Source organism: Camarhynchus parvulus, chromosome 25 (genome assembly GCF_901933205.1).
Source record: "Camarhynchus parvulus chromosome 25, STF_HiC, whole genome shotgun sequence".
In the NCBI taxonomy this organism is placed as follows: domain Eukaryota; kingdom Metazoa; phylum Chordata; class Aves; order Passeriformes; family Thraupidae; genus Camarhynchus; species Camarhynchus parvulus.
Genome location: NC_044595.1, coordinates 664,372 through 687,500, shown reverse-complemented (window position 1 = coordinate 687,500; position 23,129 = coordinate 664,372). Strand labels below are relative to the sequence as shown.

Genomic DNA, 23,129 nt, shown 5'->3' with positions numbered 1-23,129 from the left:
AGAAGCCTTGGGAAAGCCCCCGCTTTGATTTTTGCACCCTTTACCCGGCACAGAAAGCAGAGCAGGAAAGCGCTCCTAAATCCCTCGGAGCTGGAATATTTAAGCAGGGTTCAGCCCCGATTTTAAGGAGAAATCCACCAAAACGAAGAAAAGTGTCTGAGGCCAGGCTGGAAGGAGCCGGGACCGCGGCAGGGGTGGAACTGGGCGAGTTTTAAGTCCCCTTCCAGCCCAAACCATCCCGTGAGTAACAAAGGCAACAAAGAGCGAGCGCAGACTGCAAACCCCACAACACAGAGCCTTAATAACCATTAATCCTGAATTATTGTAGAAAATTACATCCTTGCGCAGGGCAGGGGCAGCTTCAATACCGGTTCATTCGGTTTTTGCGCCCGAACCGGTTCGGCGGGGCTGCAGAGCCGCGGGGTTCGCTGCTGCGGCTGAGTCAGGAGCTCTGCCTGACGGAGGAATCATCAAAGAGAAGATTTGGGGTGGGAGCGGCGCTGCCGGAGCTTCGCAGCCCTCGCTGCCCCCGCTTCAAAGCGTCTCTGCCCGCTGACATCAGCGGCACCAAGCTCGCATCAGCAACAATTCCTCCCATCGGGTAATTAACGGCAATTAACGCCTCGCTGCCCGCGCGTTCTGCTCTATCAGGAGTTCTGATTTCGCAGGGGAAAGTCGGAGAACCCCAAAATCCAGGCGGTGACCCCCGGCCCGCTCAGGGCAGGGAGTGACCTCGGTTGGTCTGGGGTGGTCGCCCAAGAGCCGGCGGCTCCCGAGTGGGGAAAAATCCCCAAACCCGCCCGGGGAAAGGTTCCTGGGGTCGGAGGAACCCAGAGAACTCTTGGGGAAGGGTTCTGGGGTTGGAGGAACCCGGAGGACACTCAGGGAAGGGTTCTGGAGCTGGAGGAACCCGGACAACTCTTAGGGAAGGGTTCCTGGGGTTGGTGGAACCCGGAGAACTCTTAGGGAAGGGTTTTGGGGTCTGAGGAACCCAGAGCACGCCCGAGGAAGGGGTTCTGGGGTTGGAGGAACTCCGAGTACACCCAAGGAAGGGTTTTGGGGTTGGAGGAACCCGGAGGACGCCCAGGGAAGGGTTCTAGGATTGGTGGAACCCAGAGCATGCTGTGTTTTAGTGTTTTGTTTTGATTTTTAAATTTATCCTGTTTTTTTTTTAATTAATCCGGGTTTCTGATGTTTGGGTGGAGCCCCAGATCCGAGTTCCCGCCGTGACTTCGCGTCTCCCTCTGCTTGTCCCGGGTGGCATTGCACAACCTGCCTCAGTTTCCCCACAAAGCCCGGGATTTTTCTGCTCGACTTGGGAATTGTTCCCATTCGATTTTGGAATTGTTCCCACTCGACTCTGGAATTTTTTCCCACTCAATTTTGGGATTATTCCCACTTGATTTTGGAATTATTTCCATTCGACTCTGGAATTATTCCCACTTCATTTTGGAATTATTCCCACTTCATTTTGGGAAGAAGAGGAGATTTAGGGGGGATTTCCCACTCGATTTTGGAATTATTTCCACTCGGTTTTGGGATTTTTCCCACTCGATTTTGGAATTTTCCCCACTCCATTTTGGGATTTTTCCCACTCCATTTTGGGATTATTCCCACTCGTTTTCGGGATTATTCCCACTCGTTTTTGGGATTTTTTCCCACCCATCTCCCGGCAGGATGGATCCCTCCCCCCGGAGGAAATCCCACATTTTCAGGAGGGTTTAGGGCAGGGAATTGTTTAATGGGAGCAAACCACAGGAATGTAAACACGCGGGAGGAGGAGGAGCCGGCTATTTTTAGCAACCGCTGGGTGTGGCCGATGCTCGGAGTCACCTTGGTCCTCCCGAGGTGGCTCCAGGGTGACAAATTCCGGCCAGCACCGGCCTCAGCTGCCACCAACCTGCCCGGGGGCTGAATTTAATGGGAATTCAATCCCTCGGGGGCTGGAGTATTAACGAAGCATCATTAATGAAGTTTTGTGCTTAATTGGGTGATGTTATCACCGGATATTTGAACATTTGGAGGCTGATAAGATGCGGTTTGATTCATCCTGGTTTTTAGTTGCGATGTTTGGTGTAGGAAAAGCAAAAATAGCTTCAAGATGAGGATTTGGGATTTGTTTATTCTAAATACCTGTAAATGTTCCTGCCGGGAAGTTCCTTGGGTCACTCCAAGGCACGCAAAATTCCCAAATATCCCAAATATTCACCCTGGAATTAATTTCTGCCAATTCCTTCACCCAGCCCCGGGGCGCGCAGGAGCTGATTCATCGAAAATCCAAACCAGCCCCTGCCCCAAAAAAATACAAAATAATGATCCCGAAAAATGCCGCTCCCAATCCCCGTCCTCGTGTTGCTAAAGTGCAGCTGTTGCCCAACATCTGGATGTCCAAATCCAACTCTTCGTGTCGCAAGGCTTGTGTACAAAGATAATTAATGTTTGTGGAGCGTTCTCAACGCCTGTCATTAGGGGAGGGATCATCCAGGAGCTGATTTGTGGAAAAAGCAGATTTGCAGATTTCCTTTGCGGATTAGACGAAATTAAGTGGATCGGTGTGGACAGAAAACCCCCGGCGGGGGGGTGGGGGAGGATTCTGGAAATGAGATTCCCCGGAAATTCCAGCTCGTTAATTCCCAGCTTGATCACTCATTACTTCTAGCTATTACCAAATATCGGCTAATTTACATAATACAAGCAAATATTTATATTTGCTTGTTTCACGTTTTAAGCTGCATGTCCCTGCAGATCGTCCTTGCCTATAATATTTCTATTTCTATTTCTATTTCTATTTCTATTTCTATTTCTATTTCTATTTCTATTTCTATTTCTATTTCTATCTATATCTATATCTATATCTATATCTATATCTATATCTATATCTATATCTATATCTATATCTATATCTATATCTATATCTATATCTATATCTATATCTATTTCTTTCACACATTGCAGATTGTCCTTGCCCATAATATATAATATTTATATAATATTTATATAATATTTATATTTATTTCTTTCTCACATTGCAGATCGTCCTTGCCCATAATATATATTTATATTTATTTCTTTCACATTTTAAGCTGCACATCCCCACATTGCAGATGGTCCTTGCCCATAATATATAATATTTACATAATATTTATATTTATTTCTTTCACACGTTGCAGATCGTCCTTGCCCACAATATATTATATTTATATTTATTTCTTTCACACGTTGCAGATCATCCTTGCCCAACTTGTCCTAGCCTGGTGCCCCAGGGAGGGTGACAGTGCCCAGCTCCTCCCGGATTTTTGTCCTGTTTTTGGGGAACAGCCTCACGAGTCAGCTGGAAAATTCATTCCAGGGCTTCAATTAATTAAACAAAAAAAATCTGCATATTTGTGCTGGGCTCAGCACTTGGAGGCAGCAGAATTTCACCCCCAAATCCAGGGTGGATGAACTCTGGGAAAAGGCAAAATCTCCTCAATTTTGCCTGGTGGTTTGGTTAATGCTGATGTGGGGGGTGTTGAGCCTCAGGAAAATCTCAAAGTCACTTCTGGGACCAAAAAGTGTAAAAATTAAATGTAGGGGAGAAAGTTTTCCACCAGAACTGGAGTGACTGGACAGGGGTTGGGTTCAGACTGAAACAGGGGAAATTTGGGTGGGATTTGGGTTGGAATTGTTCCCTGTGAGGGTCCCAGGTGATTCCATGGATTTCCCATCCTTGGAAGTGCCCAAGCCAGGTTGTACCCACCTGGGATAGGGGAAGGTCCCTGCCCATGGAACTGGGGTGGGATTTTTTGGGATTTTAGGTTCCTTTCCGTCCCAAACCATTCCAGAATTTCCTTGGATGGTATAGACGGGATTTTAGGGATCGATCCTTCCCTGGCCCGGGTGATTCCATGGATTCTCCATCCCTGGAAGTGCCCAAGGCCAGGTTGGACCCACCTGGGGTAGGGGAATGTCCCTGCCCATGGCAGGGGGTGGCACCGGATGATTTTTTGGGGTCCCTTCCACCCCAAACCATCCTAAAAAAGCAAAACCCAAAAGTGCATCTGCATGACAGCATTTAATGGGAACGAGAAGCTCAGTTCACAAATGCAAAACTCACTGGAAAGGATAAAAATCAAAGAATTCCAGGAGCGTCCACAACAAATCCCCACCCCCATGATTTTCATAGATTTTAGCAGAAGGATTTTGCGAAGAGATTTGCTCTTACAATTGCTATAAATATTTTGATTTTGGCTTTTTTTCCCCCTTGCATTAAATGAGATAAAGGCAGGAAAAGAAGCTGGGAGAGCGTTACATGGTGAGGCTAAGCAGAAATAAAGCACAGCAAGGATCTACAAATTCCTAATTTTCAGAAATGCCAAATAGAGCTGATTTATTTCTTTTTTTTTAAATTCTGATTCAGCAAAATTTGCAAATGAAGAGGAATTTGGGAAAAATTCATTTTGGAACCCAAGATTTTCAGTCATATCATTTGGGTGGATTTTGTAATTTTTTATTTTGAGAGAAATTGATAATAAAACGTCCGTGTTGGCATAAAAACGAATTTATTGACACACAGCTTTTAGCAAACCAAAAAAAAAAAAAAAAAAAAAGAAAAAAAAAAGAGATGTAGATATTTTTAAAATCTGGTTTCTTGGAAAATTCTGGGCTTTGGTTTGTCCTAATTTGGAATGAGGTAAATAGAGAGATTTCAGTTTTTTCGTGGTTTGGAAATTCTAGTCCTCGGGCAGGTCTAGTGCCAGGAATCCCTGGATTTATGGACTCCATGGGAACCACGGGAGCTCAGCACTTCTACAATCCTTTATCCATAAACTTTAGTCGGGCTCTGTCTGACTGCTCAGTTGTGCTTTTTCAGTCTATCCACAGATATCCAGGCAGGGTTTAGGTTGGCCTGCAAGTTCCACAACAAAACTGGGATGAGTGAGGAGGAAAAGGATTAAAAATCCCCAAAGCGCCCCGGAAAGAGGCGCCCACACCTGAGCCCAAAGCGCACCTACCCCCAAACCCAAGGAATCCCTGGGAGCCCAGGAAGTTCCTGATGTCCAGCAGGGCCGTGGAGCCCACCAGGGTCTGCTGGGGGAAGGTGGTCAGCGTGGGCCCGGGGTAGATGACGGAGTAGGGCGGAAAGTCGGGCTCCACGATGTCCACCACGGTGTCAGGGTACTTGATGACGCAGGTGTCGCTGCGGGTCACGGCGAAGGGCTCGGGGCACGCCAGGCCCGCGGGCAGGCAGCACTCGTGGAAGGGAGACATGGGGCAGGGCAGAGCTGGAAAGGAGCGGGGAAAGAGGGAAAAATGAGAAAAAAATATCCTTGGTGTGGCAGGAAATATCTGGGATAAATAGCGGGTTTTTGGTAACGCGGTTATGGCGATTTACGGCAAGCTGGGAGCTCAGGTGGGAGTTGAATTTGGCAGGGCAGAGCTGAAAATGAGCAGGAAAAGAGGGGAAAATGAGAAAAAACATCCTTGATGCGGCAGGAAATATCTGGAATAAATAGCGGCGTTTTGGTAACGCGGTTATGGGGATTTATGGGAAATTGGGAATTACAGAGAGCTCAGGCTGGAGTTGAATTTGGCAGGGTAGAGCTGAAAATGAGCAGGAAAAGAGGGGAAAATAAGAAAAAATAATCCTCAGTGTGGCGGGAAATATCTGGGGTAAATACCTGGGTTAAGTTAACACAGTTATGGGAATTTATGGGAAATTGGGAATTACAATGGGCTCAGGTGGGAGTTGAATTTGGCAGGAATTGAGCAGGAATTCAGGTGGGAGTTGAATTTAGCCTGGAATTGAACAGGAGAAGAGGGAAAAATGAGAAAAATCATCCTCGGTGTGGTGGGAAATATCTGGGATAAATAGCGGCGTTTTGGCAATGCGGTTATGAGGATTTATGGGAAATTGGGAATTACAGAGAGGTCAGATGGGACCTGAATTTGTCCAGTTTAGTTTTCCAGCCAGAAGCTCTTCTCCTTCCTGAATGAACTTCCTACTTCTCAATATAATGATATTTTTCAGACCATCACCATTTTAACCCCAAAAATATTTTATCCCATTGCTTCTCTTCCCGGGATTTTCGCTGTGTCCATCCCACCCCTTTTGCCAGCGGAAAACCACAGCTCCCAACTCAATCCCAGATTTTAAACTTGGGTTTTAATCGCCATTTAAATCTCCAGTGTGGAGGTTGGAGCTCGCGTCCTCCTCCCACCCCGTTCCAAGTGGAACAGTGAGATCCAGGCTGGAGATCCACCCATTTTTTTATGGGTCTCATTAGGGATCAGCTGAATATTTGAAATCCCAGAGCACATTAAACCCAGCCTGATATCGAGGCCAGATTTTCCCTGGGCATGGTTTAATTATGGATTGAAGGCCATGCTTGACCTGGATTGTGCCCACACGGATTGGGCAAGGAAAACACGGAAGGAGAAGGGATAATTTTCCTCATTTTAGCTCTGTGGAGTTGCTGGGGGAGAAATAAAGGGCTGGCAAAGGGGGGCTTGAAGCGATTTCCTAAATAAATCCCCACTTCACCCCAGGAATCTGTGGGGGAGGCAAAATCCAGGGGGGATTTCTCACGTCTCCACCTGAACATCCCGTTTTAACTTTCCCAAGTTAAAAATTCTGAGTTTTTTTCCAATTGATTCAAATCCAATCTCCTCGGACTTGAAGGTGAGGAGGAAACAACCACGGGGGATTTTTCCAGCTGAAAACTGGATCTGGAATGGCTGATTTTGGCTTTGGGAAAAGGAGATTGGTCTGGGGGTTGGGATCTTCCAGTGGTTCCACACGATTTGCAAAAGCTCATCCCAAAACTCCTGAAAGGAGGTGAAAAAGGAGCCCTCGGATATTCCTTCTACATCTGGAATTCAAAATTATTAATACATTTTAACCGAAGCCAGCAGTAAAGTGGATTTTGAGTAAGGGAAATCTCTGTTCTGCTCTCTGCAGGATTGGGAAAATATTTGGGGTGAGTTCTCCAACTTAAAAGACACTGCAGCCTCCTGGAAGACAGCTGAGGGTGAGAACATTGTAGAAATTAAATTTTAAATGATAATTTCTTTAATGACACCAACTCTTTAGAATATGAAGAGAGCACCATGGAATTATTGAGACTCTTTAGGATTCAGAGGGAGTTTTCTGTGCCCTCCCTGCTTTCCTGAGCTCTCCCCTCTGAAGTGTAAAACTTCAATTAACTCCAAACTAAAGGATAATAAAAAGGCTTTTTCTGCTAAAACACCCCCTTGTCCTTTCACGAGCTCGCCCTGTCATTTGATATTCAGATAGCAATAACAACAATAGCAATAATAATTGATTTAAAATTCAATAATTGATTCAAAATTGACTTACCTGGATCACCCAAAGAGGAGAGGAAAAGAAAAGTGATTAGGGAGGCTTCTACGTAGCAAATGCTTTTATACACGTCCCCGAAGCGCCTGGAGGATGTGACACCCTCTTTGCATGAAGTCTTAATTAGTTGCAAAACAAACTTTGCTGCCTGCATAACTTCTGCGAGTAATGAAACTGTTTTGCTCCCTGTTTGTGTTTGTTCCCTCCCGGAGCTTCCCAGAGCGTGCTACGCCTTCCGGGCAGGATTCACTTTGCTCTTTCAAGGGCCAAAAATAGGGCTCGATCTGCTGCTAATTAACCACATTTCAGTTATTTCGGGGCCTGATCAAGGGTTCTTTTATTGGCATTGAGTTTTCCCTCTCAGGTTCTGTGAAAGGGAGCTGCAGTGGCATCATTTCCTAGCAGGGAACTGAATTATTTTTATAATTTCCCAGTGCGGATGGGATTTTTTTTTAATTCCCGAAACCGCTCCCAAGGGCATCAATTGTACCCCTACATCTATGGATAAGGAGAAAAAATAAATTCACCATTCCAGATTTCTCAATAAATCCCACAAATTCTCAACAAATCTCACGAATTCTCAAGAAATCTTTAATTTCATGGTGTCAGTGACCCTGCAGAGAAAGCTCGGCCTTATCTCCCACCCTCTCCTAACAAATCCTGGGATGGGGTTTAAGTGGAGCAGGTGGATTTGCTCCTGGGCTTTGCAGGGTTTGACCCCAGTGCAATTAAATGCACCCAAATCCCACCCACGGTTCTGGCTCCTGACTCAAGGTAAAGTCACCAAGCCTCACACGGCCTTGGTTTTGTTTGTTGGGGTTTTTTTTCCCCCCTTTCCCCCCAGTTTTTGGGTTGGAAAGGATAAAATTGTGGGAAATGGAAAGTTGGAACCATCCAGGTTTTCTGGGGTAGAGTTAAGGGACAGGAAAAAGTAGACAAGAAATTGTTCTGTCCTGATGAAAACTTAATTTAGCACAAATTATACAGAACCTTTAAAATGTTGGAGAAAATGGCGGTGGGTAGTTGTAGAAATTTATCAACATTTTTGAGGGAGCCAGACATTGATTTAAAATGTTTTTATTAAGATTTTAAAGAGGAAATCAACGACAGAAAAATCATAATAAAGACACGAATCAGGATTCTCTCAAAAAGATTTCTGAGGGAGCCACCAGTTGTGTAGCCAGGAACGTTTTGGGATACAGTCCTCAGATAATTTCATTTATTTACTACATCAAAACCATCCTTAATTTAAATCCTATTGGAATACCGGGATGGGGATCATTTAAATATTCGGGGACACCCTTAAAAGCACAATTCCACCTCCATGTTTCATCCCTGATGCCCAAATCTGCATAAATCCCTTGGGATCAACCTGAACCCTTTTGTTCCCAAGTGCCCACAAACGCTTTTGCCTTAGGACCCCTCTCAGGCTGCAGATAATTTATGCTGGGAGGGAAAATTGAGAGTAAATAATAATTAGGAACAAAGGGAGGCAGCTCAACTTCCTGGCACCTCGCTTGGGATGTGAATCCTGGGAAAGAGGAATGAGAATTGTGAATATCCCATCCCTGGAAGTGTCCAAGGCGGGTGGGAATGTCCCAAGATTTAACTCTAATTAACCTGCCTAATGTTATATGAAAGTTCCACAGGATTAATTCAGCTGAAATGTCATTTATGAAGATATAAAGGGACACTAATACATATTTTTATATTTTCATAATTATATTTTTAAATTTTTAAATTTTTATTTTTATATTAATATATTTCTACATATTTAAATTTTTATAATTTTATAACTATGTTTTGTGTATATATTTGTATATTTATATATTTACATATAGTTACATATTTATATATCTATATATTTATATATCTATATGCTTATTTCCATATTCCTATATTTTTGCTTTTTATATTTTTATATTTTATTTCCTTTCAGAATCCACATACTAAGATTTGCTTCTTGCAAACTCTTTTTAAAGACAATAATTAATTGTATTTCTATAAAATTTGCACAATGTGCTGCCAAGTGCAAATAAACCTTAAACTTGAATGTTTATCCATCGGAGGCTGGATTTGATGATCTTGGAGCTGGGATTCTGTGAACACTCCCTTCTCCCAGCCCTTTGTGCTGCAGAACCTTCTGGAACTCGCAGGGATTTCTGCTCCCTCTGCATTTTTGGGCCCTCTATAAAAAATCTCCTGGGCCCTTCCCTGGCAGGCGGATTTTCCGTCGCCTTTGGCAGATTTTAATTCCAGTTATTATCTGGGTGTAGGGAAGCACAGGAGGCAAATGAATCCTCCGAGGTCACCCCAGGAGCAGCCGGAGGAGCCCGCAGTGAACCGGGCTGCCGTTTATTTCAATTCATTTCAATTCCAGATTTGAATTCCAGCGGCTCCCGCAGGCCTCGGCTGCGGTTCCACAGATCCGTGGGGGAAGGAGAACCCCCAAATTCTGGGATCACCTGGGAACGAAGGACTGGGAGCTCCAAGCCCTGGAAGGGATTTAGGGAAGGGCTGGGAGCGCTTTTGGACGCGTCCTGAAATGTCTTTTCCAGTTGGGGCCTGGAAATCTGTGCCAGTAAACACAGCCCTGGGTTTTATTTTAATAAATTATTCAGTTTGCAAAGTGCCCTGCGTAGTTACATTCTCCTGGTGTGTTTTGTGCAGTCCTGGAATGGTTTAAAGAAGGAGCTTTAAATATTATTTAATTCCAAGCCCTCCCACAAGCACAGGCCACATCCAGCCAGGCCTTGGACGCTTCCAGGGATGAAGAATCCACAATTCCCTGCAAAACGTCCCCAACCTCGCACAGAACATTTTTATCCCGAATTTCTCCCTCAGAATGAGCAGCAAACTTTGATTTCTTTCCATTTTCCCCTCAAAAAAAAGTGCTGAGTTTCCTGAAGCTGCGTAAGGCCTTCAAGGCCCGATCCCTAATTAAAACCCCGGCCTTTGTTTATGTCTTTCGAAACCTGAAGCTGCCACTTAAGAAATCTGCAATTAGTGGGGCCTGCAAATTGCTGCCGTGGATGGGGTAATGATCCCCAGGCAGAAAATAATTCTTTTTTAATGAAAATCCCGCCTCAAAAATCACCCCTTAGGAAAGGCCGCGCTGCCAAGGAATTATCGTATCAGCACGGGTTTATCTGCTTTTAGCAGTTAAAGAGGGGGGAACTATGCAAATAAATAATAATAATAATAATAATCATAAAACCAGGATGGTGAAGCTGTTGGAATTTTTTTCAGTTAATTGAAATATTAACGAAGCCTTTTGTGTGTGCGTGAAGTGTTAATTAATTCCAGGTTAATTTTTCAGGACTGAGTTCTGCATTCTCTCCTTGTGGGTCACACTGGCCCTGTTTGCCTTTCTGACCTTCCTGTTCCTTCCTCAGGGCTGTTTTCTATCCCACAATTCCAGAATATTTGGGTTCTTTTTTGGACTTTGAGACTCAGAATTAAACTGAAAAATCAATTTTTTTTTCCTCAAATGCTTTCCCTGAAAGCCCCATATTTTTATTAAATCTTAATCAAAGTTCTTTACTTGTTATTCCTTTATCAATATGAAAAATTGAGCTCTGAGCCCCTTCCCCCAAATCCAAAATTAAACAGGAAATGATCTCCAAATTTTGATTTAACAATTATTCCCTGCTTGTGTAATTCCTGAGGAATCAGTGTTGTCCAATGTCCAGGTTTTCTCTGCAACAAATTCCAGCATTTGCCTGTTCTGGAAAATCTGGCAGAAGTAAAAAAACCAAAGTTTTCCAACCGAAATCAAACCAGAGAAAACATTTATAATTAATAATATGATAATTATAATAAGAAATATGATTATTTATTAATTTGTGTATTTATAATACAGTAATATTTATGATAAATATAATGAATATTTATATTATATGTATAACATTATATTATTAATTATAAATATACAATAGATTTAATGTTTATTTATATATTCATATTTTTATGTAAAAATACAAATATTTGAATATATTTATATAAAATATTAAAATAGATGTAATAGCTTTATTTTCATTTTGTATTTTATTATAGAATTATTTCTATAGTATATATTCATATAATATATTTTTATATTATTTTATATTATGTATTTATTTATTGGATTATGTATTTGAAAAAAATCTATTTATGACCAAAGAATGTGTATTACCAACCTTGCCACGTCCTTCGGGGTGACTTTGTGACTCTGTGATCCTGCAATCCTGCTGCATCCCTAAAAGCTGCTAATGAGTGTTTTACATGAATAAATCATTCATGAGAGTTCGCAAAGGGCTCTGAAATCCTTTAATCTGAAACTTCCCGGGGGCTGGCGTTGCCCTGGGAACTTTGCAGAGTCACCCATTTTCACAGGAATAATTCCAGAGAGAAATGGGGTGAATTATTTAAAAAAGGGGAAATAGGAATAAAAATGGGAAATTTAATAATTTTCAAGGAAAGGGGGTGGAGCATGAGCCCTTTTCCTACTGAAATCTCCCAATATTCAGATTATTTCAGATATATATATTTAAATATATATATTTTTAATATATGTAATAAATTATATATATATATAAAATGTTCACATATATATGTAATTACATATAAAATTTATATGTAATTTTAATATATAATTTTTATTTTATATATAATAGATACGTATATATATAAAAATTATATAAGTACATACATGAATATAAATATAGATATAAATATATTTTTATATAAATATCCCCGAGAGGATGGAGGAAAGGCTGAGGGAATTGTTCTGCCTGCACAGAAATCGGGATTTTATTCCTTTTTCTCTAATAAAGGACATTTCTGGCACCCTCGTTATGCTCAAGAGTATTCTTTGAGCATCAACCCCCATTCAAGGTCCAGGAGCTGCCTCAGGGTTGACAAAAACCTCATTCCCGAGCTCATTTTGGGGTGGTTTTACCAAAAACTGCAGCTTTCAGCCCAGGGAATGAGGCAGGGAAAGTGCCCGGTGTCCCCTGAGCTCTGCCCTTCCCTACAGCCAGATTTGTTTTTTACCTGCTCCTTGTTTGCTCCTTTAATACAGCAGCAATTTTTATTTTTTTTTCCCCTCTTTCAATCCCTCTTAAATGACGAGGTGGGACGGGGAGAGCCCCGAGGCAGCGACTCTGATCCCGAAAGTGCTGTCCCAGGTGCTCATTAATGGTTTGCACATCCCTGTGTCATTATCCCCAGCATGGAATTGGCTTCAGCCACCCATGGGTTGAGTAATAAGAGCCCTCAAAGATAAACAGATCAGAGCTCAGCTGTCATTCCAGTAATCAGCTCCTAATCAGGTCAGGATTCTTGGCCTTGTAAGGCTTTTTTTTATTTTATTATTTCCTATGCTGCGTGCATATTAAAGCCCAATAATGGAATAAATGAAATCCCAATACTGGAATAAATGAAATCCCAAGAATGGAATAAATGGAATCTCAGTAGTGGAATAAATGAAATCCCAATAATGGAATAAATGAAATCCCAGTAATGGAATAAATGAAATCCCAGTAGTGGAATAAATCAAATCCCAAAAGTGGAATAAATGAAATCCCAGTAATGGTGTAAATTAAACCCCAGTAGTGGAATAAATTAAATCCCAAAAATGGAATAAATTAAATCCCAAAAGTGGAATAATTAAATCCCAAGAATGGAATAAATTAAATCCCAGGAGTGGAATAAATTCCATTGTAATTAATGGAATAAATTTCATTATAATAAATGGAATAACCTGGATCCAGGGAGAAGCAAATAAACTCCTTTCCCTGGGTTTCACAAATCCATCCCCTGGGTTTGTGCTGTGATTTCCTGTCGGTCTCCTAGGAAATCATGGAATGCTTTGGGATGGAAGGGGCCTTGAAATTCATCTCATTCCCCCCCTGCCATGGACAGGGACATCCCCACCATCCCTGGGCGCTCCAGCCTGGCCTTGGACACTTCCAAGGATGGAGCATCCATGGGATAACCCCTGCTGGGATCTCCCACCCTCGCAGGGAGGAATTCCTTCCCAAAATCCGTCTAAATTTCCTCCCTGTTGGTGTGAACCTTCCCAAAATCCCACCAAAATTTCCTTTCCTTCAGTCTGAACCTTCCCAATATCCCACCTAAATTTTCATTCTGTCAGTCTGAACCTTCCCAAAATCCCACCTAAATTTCCTTTCCTTCAGTCTGAACCTTCCCAAAATCCCATCTAAATTTCCTCCCTGTTGGTGTGAACCTTCCCAAAATCCCACCTAAATTTCCTTTCTGTGGGTCTGAACCTTCCCAAAATCCCACCTAAATTTCCTTTCCTTCAGTCTGAACTTTCTCAAAATCCCAGCTAAATTTCCTTTCTGTTGGTGTGAGCCTTCCCAAAATCCCAAGTAAGTTTCCTTTCTGTTGGTCCGAACTTTCCCAAAATCCATCTGAATTTCCTCCCTGTCAGTCTGAACCCATTCCCCCTTGTCCTGGCACCCCATCCCTTGGGAATTGTCTCTCCCCCTGTTCCTCGTTGCCCCTTCAGGTCCTGCAAGGCCATAATTGGGTCACCCCAAAGCTTCTCCAGGCTGAACAATCCCAGTTCTCCCAGCAGAGCTGCTCCATCCCTCTGCCCCCATCCTGGAGCCTCCTCTGGGCTCTCTCCAGCAGCTCCAGGTCCTCTCCTAGATCCAGGGCAGCTCTGCAGGTGAGGTCTCACCTGAGCAGGGCCCTGCTGGATCCCCCCTTCCCCATCCCCACCTCGTTTTGTCCCCAGTGCTGCTGCATGCAATTGTCACAAGAATCCCAAGCAGCCCTGGATCCGCTCCAGAGGCTCCGTGGGAGGTTATTATGACACACAAAACGACTTTTTGATGAAAAAAATTAATAACCCTGGGTTCTGACGCTGTCAAGTGCTGTCTGCCCTGGGAGTAACCAAATTTCGGGTGACGTTGTCGCCCAAGTGACAAAACCATCCCAATTTTGCATGGTAGCTGCAATATTTCCATGGCTGATGCACTCTGTGTGTCTCAACCATTTAATGAATATTTGGGGTTGGCTTTGAAGTTCTTCCCTTTCAAGAAGCTGGAGAGCTTCTGTTGTTCTGCAGACAGACACCTCCGAGGCTTTGGGATGTGGGATGAAGCTAAATGAGAGATGGAGCTTCTGATACTGCTGGGAGGGAGCTTCCCAAAAAAATGTCCTTTCTTTTGTTTAATTAAAAAATACTTCCTAAAATAATTATTTTTTTTTTAATTTAAAAAAAACTTTTTGAAGTATTGAAATGTATTTTTTTTAATTAAAAAAATACTCCCTAATAATTCCACTTGGAGTGAAATGTCCTTTTTTTTAAATTAAAAAATACTTGCTAAAATAATTCAATTTTTTAAATTAAAAAAAACTTCCTAAAATAATTCTTTTTTTTAAATTAAAAAAAATACTTCCTTTTGAAGTATTGAATTTTTTTTTTAATTAAAAAATACTTCCTAATAATTCCACTTTGAGTGAAATGTCCTCTTTTTAAATTAAAAAAATACTTCATTAAAAAATCATTTTTTTTATTAAAAAAATATTTCCTTTTGGAGTATTGAAATGGTTTCTTTTTAATTAAAAAATACTTCCTAATAATTCCACTTTGAGTGAAACGTCCTCTTTTTTTGATTAAAAAAATACTTGCTAAGATAATTCGTTTTTTAAAATTAAAAAAATACTTCCTAAAAAAAATGCCCATTACTTGTGGAGTCACTGAATGGTTTGGAGTGGAAGGGACCTTGAAGATCCCCTTGTCCCAACCCCTTCCATGGGCAGGGCCACCTCCCACTGGGTCAGGTTGCTCAATATCCCATCCAGCCCGTCCTGGAATGGATCACATCCTGGAATTGATCATTTCTTCAGCCTCAATCACCACAGGAAGCATTCCCAATTAATTTGGGCCTTCTCTGAACGGAAATCTTCAAATAATTCTAAAAATAAAACCCCCAGTCTGGGGATTGAATCATTTTATCCCTTCATGGTCAGTTTAATTCTTGTTTTGCTGCAGTCACGATGTGCTAAGCTCTGCTTTAATGAATAAAATGAAACATTTCTCTCCTCAGAAATGTTTTGGGGTGGAAAAATTGAAGCTGGAGACTTCCTCCCCTTGGTTAGCCAAAATTACCCACTCAAATTATCCCAGTTGAGCAGAAATGATTGTTGGCTGCGCCACCTGAATGAAGCGTTTGGGGTTCTGGCTTTGGGGATGGCCATAAAGAAACCAAAATTAGGAGTCCCAGCAATTGCAGGGATGCCACCAACCCTGTGTTCCCAATTGCTCCCATTCCTGTCCTGCAGCAGGGCTGTCAGGATGTCACCAGTGGCCATCCTGGCCTCCAAACTGTGGTGCCAGGACACAAAACCTGAGCTCATTCCAGCCCTAATTAGGCCTGGGAAGGAACTTGCCCAGTAGCCCATAGCCAACACCAGCTGCTGGATGTTTTATTTCCACTGAGAAACAGAATTCAGCTCCCCGCTGGAAAAAGGGAAGGAAAACCATTCCTGGAGATTTGCAGAAGTTGCTCTGAGGGTCAAGGGGGAATTATCCCCAAAAAAGGCTTCAAGTGTGAAGCTGACTTGGAAAAAAACCAACATTTTAAAAAATTCAGGTTTTGGTTATTAAATGCACTTGGAGATTCTACACAAACTGAAGGTAGCGACACAATAAACTACAAACCATGAGGTGATTTCTGGAATAAAATGCTGAATGTTGACTGAAAAACTAAAAAAAAAAATAAAAATTGGTGCCAAGCTGGGTTTGTGACCTAATTAGGCTCTCACCTAAAGCAGGGCTTCATTCTTGGTGAGAGATTCAAACCAGACATGTGGCACAATCTGAAAACACAGGGAAAAATAGCTGCAATTACATTTATGCAAAACATGCAAATACTGCGTGAATCTGGAGCTATCTGGGATGAGTCTGGCATGGTTTTAATTTGGAAACGGCCACGAGACAGACGAGGCAGTGACTAAACTGCCAGACAGAGGAGGAAAAACACGTTGCTTTCCAAGGAGATGGTCACAAAGGCCTGAATTACCTGAATCAACAGTGCTGGCCAGGAGAGGCCTTTGATCTCTAATTAAGTCACATAAAACGAGGTTCCAGCGTGGAATGGGGATGCCAGCAGCAAGGAAACGGGGAAGGAGCGTTGCAGCCCCAAATCAAAGGTGGGTGCTGGAGGAAGGGAATGCTTTCCATGCAGGATGAGCTTGGGAAACACATCCCATGAGCAAAGGCTGGCCCTGGGGCTGTGTGGGACAGTATAAAACCCACTCTGAGCACAGGATCCCTCATCCATCTCTCCTGCCTTCTCCTCCGTGGTGACACAGGTGAGCTGCAACCGCCTTTGCCGTCTCCTCCTTCTCCTTCTCCTTCTCCTTCTCCTTCTCCTTCTCCTTCTCCTTCTCCTTCTCCTTCTCCTTCTCCTTCTCCTTCTCCTTCTCCTTCTCCTTCTCCTTCTCCTTCTCCTTCTCCTTCTCCTTCTCCTTCTCCTTCTCCTTCTCCTTCTCCTTCTCCTTCTCCTTCTCCTCCTTCTCTTTGTCTTTGCCTTCATCCCTGGCCTTGCTGCTGTGCAGCTCCTGCTGAGAACTTTGCTCCCAGATCCTGCTCCCAGCCTCGGCTCACTGGAGGAGCTGGGAGAAGCTCTTGGGCTCTTTGCAGGAAGCCCTGGGGATGGGGCTCCTGATCCTTCCTTCCTCCCTGTTCCCCGTCCCTTCCCTTGGCCTCGGCTCCTTCTCCTGCTGAGGCTGTGCCTCTTGTTCTGCCTGTGCCTTCTCCAGGTTCTCCTCCAGCCCCAGCCATGTCCTGCTACGACCTGTGCCGGCCCTGCGGCCCCACCCCGCTGGCCAACAGCTGCAACGAGCCCTGCGTGCGGCAGTGCCAGGACTCGCGGGTCATCATTGAGCCGTCCCCCGTGGTGGTCACCCTGCCCGGGCCCATCCTCAGCTCCTTCCCCCAGAACACCGCCGTGGGATCCTCCACCTCCGCCGCCGTGGGCAGCATCCTCAGCGAGTCTGGGGTCCCCATCAACTCCGGGGGCTTTGGGCTCTCGGGGCTCTCCGGCCTCGGTGGCCGCTACTGCGGCCGCAGGTGCCTGCCCTGCTAGAGCCGGGCCGCACGCGCAGCGAGCGCCTCGCCAGGCCAAGTGTCCCCTGGAGCTGCTGGCCAGCCTTTCCAGAGGCCTCGGGGCCCCTCCTGCCAAGGCGGGAGGCCAACCTGCCCACCTGAGGCTTCTGCTTGTCCTGCTTTCTCCTGCGCCTCCCCGGGCCCTGCTGTGCCCTGCTGTGCTGGCCCAGGGGCTCAGCCCCAGCCCAGCCCAGCCCCGGGGTCCTGCTGCTCCCGCTGGCCCCGTGCCCGGGCCAGGCAGACGTGTGTCCCACTGCTGGCCACGCCTGCCTGCCCAGCCCTGCTTTGGTTCTGTCTTCACACTCAATAAAGTTCACTCTGCATTGGAACTGGAGTCTCCTGGAGTTCCTGCCCTGCTGGGATGTGCAGCTCAGCTGCTCCATGGGTGGGGGTGATGCCCTGGGGGTGTTTGGGTGGTTAAAGGCCATGGATGGACCTTTCTCACACCTGGGCAAGGTGAGAACCTCCAAGGCCGCAGTCAGTGGAAGTGCCATGGGGCAGTGGAAGTCGTGTGGCCTTGTGTGAGTGTGCACAGAGTGACCAGGATTGCCCCAGGGGACATCTGAGGTTGGGGATGTGCTGAGGGTGGGTGTGTGACGTGGACATGGGACAGGGATGGGCACACAGGGACCGTGATCCCTCCTCTGAGGCAGGGCAGCAGTGATGGTGACAAGGCCTGGGCCTGTACCCAGGCCTAGGAGGGAGCAATGGATCCATCTTTTCCCCCACTCAAATTGTCCTGTGGTCAGGAGCAGTAATTGCTGTAGACTCATTCCGTGTGTCACCGTGTCCTGAAGGAGCAGGAGTCTGGAGCAGACCTGCAGAACTCTGCTGTGTACACTGGCCTCTTGATCTTGGAGCTTTTCTCCAGCCATGAGGACTCTGGGATTCCTCCACAAGAGTGACCCATCCTCAATCCATTTCCAACACCTGGCACAGGACCCACATTTCTCTTTGCACACCTGCTCTGGGTGCCACATGTCACTTCATAACTTTGTGTTGTCCCTGTGCCCCAGGGCTTGGATGCTGTGCTTGGATGCAGGCAAGGAAAACAACTGCTTGCAGCTGGAAATGCACAACAAAGGCTTTGGGAAGGTGCCTGTAAATCCACACAGGAATCTCTTCTGGAAGGTCAATGTTTTGCCTCATCAGCTGGAACCCAATGTCCAACCTCCCTCCTGAGCCAAATGTGCCCTGGAGCACCTCCTGTGCACAACAACAAGGCCACACTGCCTCCAATCCCACCCAAACCCCTCAGAGCATCACATCCCCCATGGAGCAGCTTTAGCTGAGGATCCCAAAATTTAAGGAACTCCAGGAGACTCCAGTTCCAATGCAGAGTGAACTTTATTGAGTGTGAAGACAGAACCAAAGCAGGGGTGGGCAGGCCCCGGGCCAGGCTGGCCCAGCAGCAGGGCCGGGCAGGCAGGCCTGGCCAGCAGTGGGGCACACACATCTGCCTGGCCCAGGCACAGAGGAAAGCAGGACAAGCAGAAACCTCAGCTGGCCAACCTCCTTGGCAGGAGGGGCCCCGAGGCCTCTGGAAAGGCTGGCCAGCAGCTCCAGGGGACACTTGGCCTGGCGAGGTGCTCGCTGCGCGTGCGGCCCGGCTCTAGCAGGGCAGGCACCTGCGGCCGCAGTAGCGGCCACCGAGGCCGGAGAGCCCCGAGAGCCCAAAGCCCCCCGAGTTGATGGGCACTCCCTCCTCGCTGAGGATGCTGCCCACGGCGGCGGAGGTGGAGGATCCCACGGCGGTGTTCTGGGGGAAGGAGCTGAGGATGGGCCCAGGCAGGGTGACCACCACGGGCGAGGGCTGGATGACCACGCGTGAGTCCTGGCACTGCCGCACGCAGGGCTCGTTGCAGCTGTTGGCCAGCGGGGTGGGGCCGCAGGGCCGGCACAGGTCGTAGCAGGACATGGCTGGGGCTGGAGGAGAACCTGCAGAAGGCAGGGAAAGCACCCACGGGGTGTGAGGCACACAGGGAGATGCTGCTGGGCAGGGGAAACACAGCCTGGGCACAAGGGACAGCCTGGAGAGGGAGCAAGGGAGGAACCCAACAGCCCCGAGCCCAAAGAGTTCCCTGCAAAGAAATCCCAACATCTCCCACCTCTCCCCACCAAACAACAACCACAAAAACCTGGGGAGAGCAGGATTGAGGAGACAGACTCTCAGGGAGCACTGCGGAGAGGCAAAGATTCCATTAAGGACTGAGGAAGAAAGAGAAGAGAAGAGAAGAGAAGAGAAGAGAAGAGAAGAGAAGAGAAGAGAAGAGAAGAGAAGAGAAGAGAAGAGAAGAGAAGAGAAGAGAAGAGAAGAGAAGAGAAGAGAAGAGAAGAGAAGAGAAGAGAAGAGAAGAGAAGAGAAGAGAAGAGAAGAGAAGAGAAGAGAAGAGAAGAGAAGAGAAGAGAAGAGAAGAGAGAGAGAAGAGAAGAGAAGAGAAGAGAAGAGAAGAGAAGAGAAGAGAAGAGAAGAGAAGAGAAGAGAAAGAAGAGAAGAGAAGAGAAGAGAAGAGAAGAGAAGAGAAAGAGAAGAGAAGAGAAGAGAAAGAGAAGAGAAGAGAAGAGAAGAGAAGAGAAGAGAAGAGAAGAGAAGAGAAGAGAAGAGAAGAGAAGAGAAGAGAAGAGAAGAGAAGAGAAGAGAAGAGAAGAGAAGAGAAGAGTGAGGCAAAGGCCCTTGCAGCTCACCTGTGTCACCGAGGAGGAGAAGGCAGAAGTGGATGAGGGATCCTCTCTTGCTCTGCCTTTTATACTGTCCCACACAGCCCCGGGCCCGACGCACCCCTGCACAGGGAACGTGTTTACCAACAAGCTCATATTTTATGCAAAGCATCCCCAATTAACTAAACTGGAGGTTGTTTACGCTCCCTTCGAGGCTGCCTTTTCATTTCCCTCTGCAGGACATGCCCATTCAGCCAAACTGGCTCCTTTCAAGTGCCAGCATTAGAGGACAAAATGTTTTTAGGGTATTTTTCAGCCAGAACCAGGCTGATGTTTCAGCCAGCTGGGTGGAGTGGTGCTGTATTTCCAGGTGATGTCAGCACCTTCCCCTCCTGAGGCAGCTCTGAGCCTTTGGAGTGATAAATGCAGTTTTTTTATTATAAACTCAGGATTAAAGGGCTGGCTTTGGCGGGACTGGCCGTAGATGTTGCTCCCTGTGACTCCAAGGCCTTTCAAGCCTTCTTAGACATCATTTATTCATCAGAGAGACTTCATGGGTTGGTTTTGAACTTTCTTTGGGATCTCACATTGCCTTTGGAAGAAATGATCTCGTTTCTCCTGCCTTCCACCTCTTTCAGCGTCGCCTGGAGGTCTCCGATCAGCAGAACAGGACAGTTCCAGAAGGAAGGACGCTGCTTTCCCAACAAATATTATTTCCTAACAAATATTAGTCAGGGTCATTATCTTGCAGAAAACACTCCCTAATGAGAACATCTGACTTCAAAATTCTTCCTTCCCCCATTCCTCAGGGCCATTCCTCCACTCCTTTCCCCCCCCTGCCTCTGACCAGCCCCTACACCCGGTTCCAAACACTCGGGAATGTTTCCAAGCAGGACGCAGGGAGCAGCTGAGGGCGGGCAGTGCCCACAAACCCAGCCTGGGCGGCAGCAGGGGCCAGGATGTCCCCAGAGATGGGCAAGGGAAGGATTCCACGCTCCGAGCTGCATTCCCTGGGGCAAGGGCAGAGCTGGTGTCCCAAAAAGTGGTGACAGCCCCACCCAGGCACCACCGTGACACCCCTCAGGGCAAATGGGGCAAAACTCCTGTCCCAGCGAGGCCAGGGCTCCATCAGAGGCAGAAAAATCCTAAATCCCAGAGGTCCAAGCCAGATTCCTCATCCAGGAGGATGAAGGGAGCTCTCAGGTTGACAGGAGAAGTTTCTCCAAACAAACACATTCAGGAGAAAACCCCCAGGTGTGACAGGGCTGATCTAACAGAGAGATTTCCTTCAGAACTCACACACACCACGTTTCCATCCAGGCATTTCCACTTAAATCCCTTCCACAGGCAAAACACTGAATGCAACAAAGGCATTTCCAGCCTTGTCTCCTTCTGTCCCACCCAGCCCACCCCACTGAGGGTCTCCATGAAGCCCTGGGTGTCCCCACCCACCCCAACCTCTCAGGGGTGTCCTGGGGGTGTTGTCTCCCTTCCCTGGTTCCATTTTGACCCTGTTGCTCCAACGTGCCCTCCTGGCTCAGGCAAGGACGGGAGGGCATTTCCACAGCACATAAAGAGACAGAGGAACTCGGCAGGATGGATTTATTTCAGACACTGAAGCCCCAAACAGGGCAGAGGAGCAGCCTTTGACTGTCACCAGGTGGCTGCAGGGCCAGGCACACCCCATTCCCTGGGGAGAAACACTCCACAGAATGCAGGAAAACACAACTGGGCATCACATTGACTTTGGCAGCTGGGCACATGTCCCTTCAACTCGTTTGGGGTTTCCTCTACATCCAGGGCTGGGGAGAAGCGCTGGAGGAGGGAAGGAAAAGGTCCAGGGGTAGGTGGCAAAACACAACCATGGCCTTGGGCAGGAGGGTGAAACTGGCACAGAAACATTGGGTCAGTGGCTTGGCTCATCAGCTGGAAGTTGTCCAACCTCAGCCTGGCTCAGATGTCCCCTGGGGCACCTCCTGGTCACTCTGTGCACACTCACACAAGGCCACACGCCCTCAGAGGAGGGATCACGGTCCCTGTGTGCCCATCACTGTCCCATGTCCACGTCACACACCCACCCTCAGCACATCCCCAACCTCAGATGTCCCCTGGGGCAATCCTGGTCACTCTGTGCACACTCACACAAGGCCACACGACTTCCACTGCCCCATGGCACTTCCACTGACTGCGGCCTTGGAGGTTCTCACCTTGCCCAGGTGTGAGAAAGGTCCATCCATGGCCTTTAACCACCCAAACACCCCCAGGGCATCACCCCCACCCATGGAGCAGCTGAGCTGCACATCCCAGCAGGGCAGGAACTCCAGGAGACTCCAGTTCCAATGCAGAGTGAACTTTATTGAGTGTGAAGACAGAACCAAAGCAGGGCTGGGCAGGCAGGCGTGGCCAGCAGTGGGACACACGTCTGCCTGGCCCGGGCACGGGGCCAGCGGGAGCAGCAGGACCCCGGGGCTGGGCTGGGCTGGGGCTGAGCCCCTGGGCCAGCACAGCAGGGCACAGCAGGGCCCGGGGAGGCGCAGGAGAAAGCAGGACAAGCAGAAGCCTCAGGTGGGCAGGTTGGCCTCCCGCCTTGGCAGGAGGGGCCCCGAGGCCTCTGGAAAGGCTGGCCAGCAGCTCCAGGGGACACTTGGCCTGGCGAGGCGCGCTGCGGCGTCGCGCCCGGCTCTAGCAGGGCAGGCACCTGCGGCCGCAGTAGCGGCCACCGAGGCCGGAGAGCCCCGAGAGCCCAAAGCCCCCCGAGTTGATGGGGACCCCAGACTCGCTGAGGATGCTGCCCACGGCGGCGGAGGTGGAGGATCCCACGGCGGTGTTCTGGGGGAAGGAGCTGAGGATGGGCCCGGGCAGGGTGACCACCACGGGGGACGGCTCGATGATGACCCGCGAGTCCTGGCACTGCCGCACGCAGGGCTCGTTGCAGCTGTTGGCCAGCGGGGTGGGGCCGCAGGGCCGGCACAGGTCGTAGCAGGACATGGCTCGGGCTGGAGGAGA

General features: G+C 47.1%; 3 protein-coding genes across 3 annotated transcripts; 1 reads left to right on the top strand and 2 right to left on the bottom strand.

Annotated features, from left to right (window-relative positions):
- Positions 1–471: 471 nt before the first annotated feature.
- Positions 472–17,445, top strand: LOC115913311 (feather beta keratin-like). Its single transcript, XM_030965278.1, has 3 exons — positions 472–601; positions 6,941–7,010; positions 17,120–17,445. The coding sequence occupies exon 3, from the start codon at positions 17,140–17,142 to the stop codon at positions 17,443–17,445; it is 306 nt and encodes a 101-aa protein (XP_030821138.1). The 5' UTR covers positions 472–601; positions 6,941–7,010; positions 17,120–17,139.
- A 1,632-nt stretch (positions 17,446–19,077) lies between these two features.
- LOC115913313 (feather keratin 1) lies at positions 19,078–19,400 on the bottom strand. Its single transcript, XM_030965279.1, has one exon. The coding sequence runs from the start codon at positions 19,381–19,383 to the stop codon at positions 19,078–19,080; it is 306 nt and encodes a 101-aa protein (XP_030821139.1). The 5' UTR covers positions 19,384–19,400.
- A 3,405-nt stretch (positions 19,401–22,805) lies between these two features.
- On the bottom strand, positions 22,806–23,129 carry LOC115913323 (feather beta keratin-like). The gene has a single exon (XM_030965295.1). It carries the CDS (start codon positions 23,109–23,111, stop codon positions 22,806–22,808), a length of 306 nt encoding a protein of 101 aa, XP_030821155.1. The 5' UTR covers positions 23,112–23,129.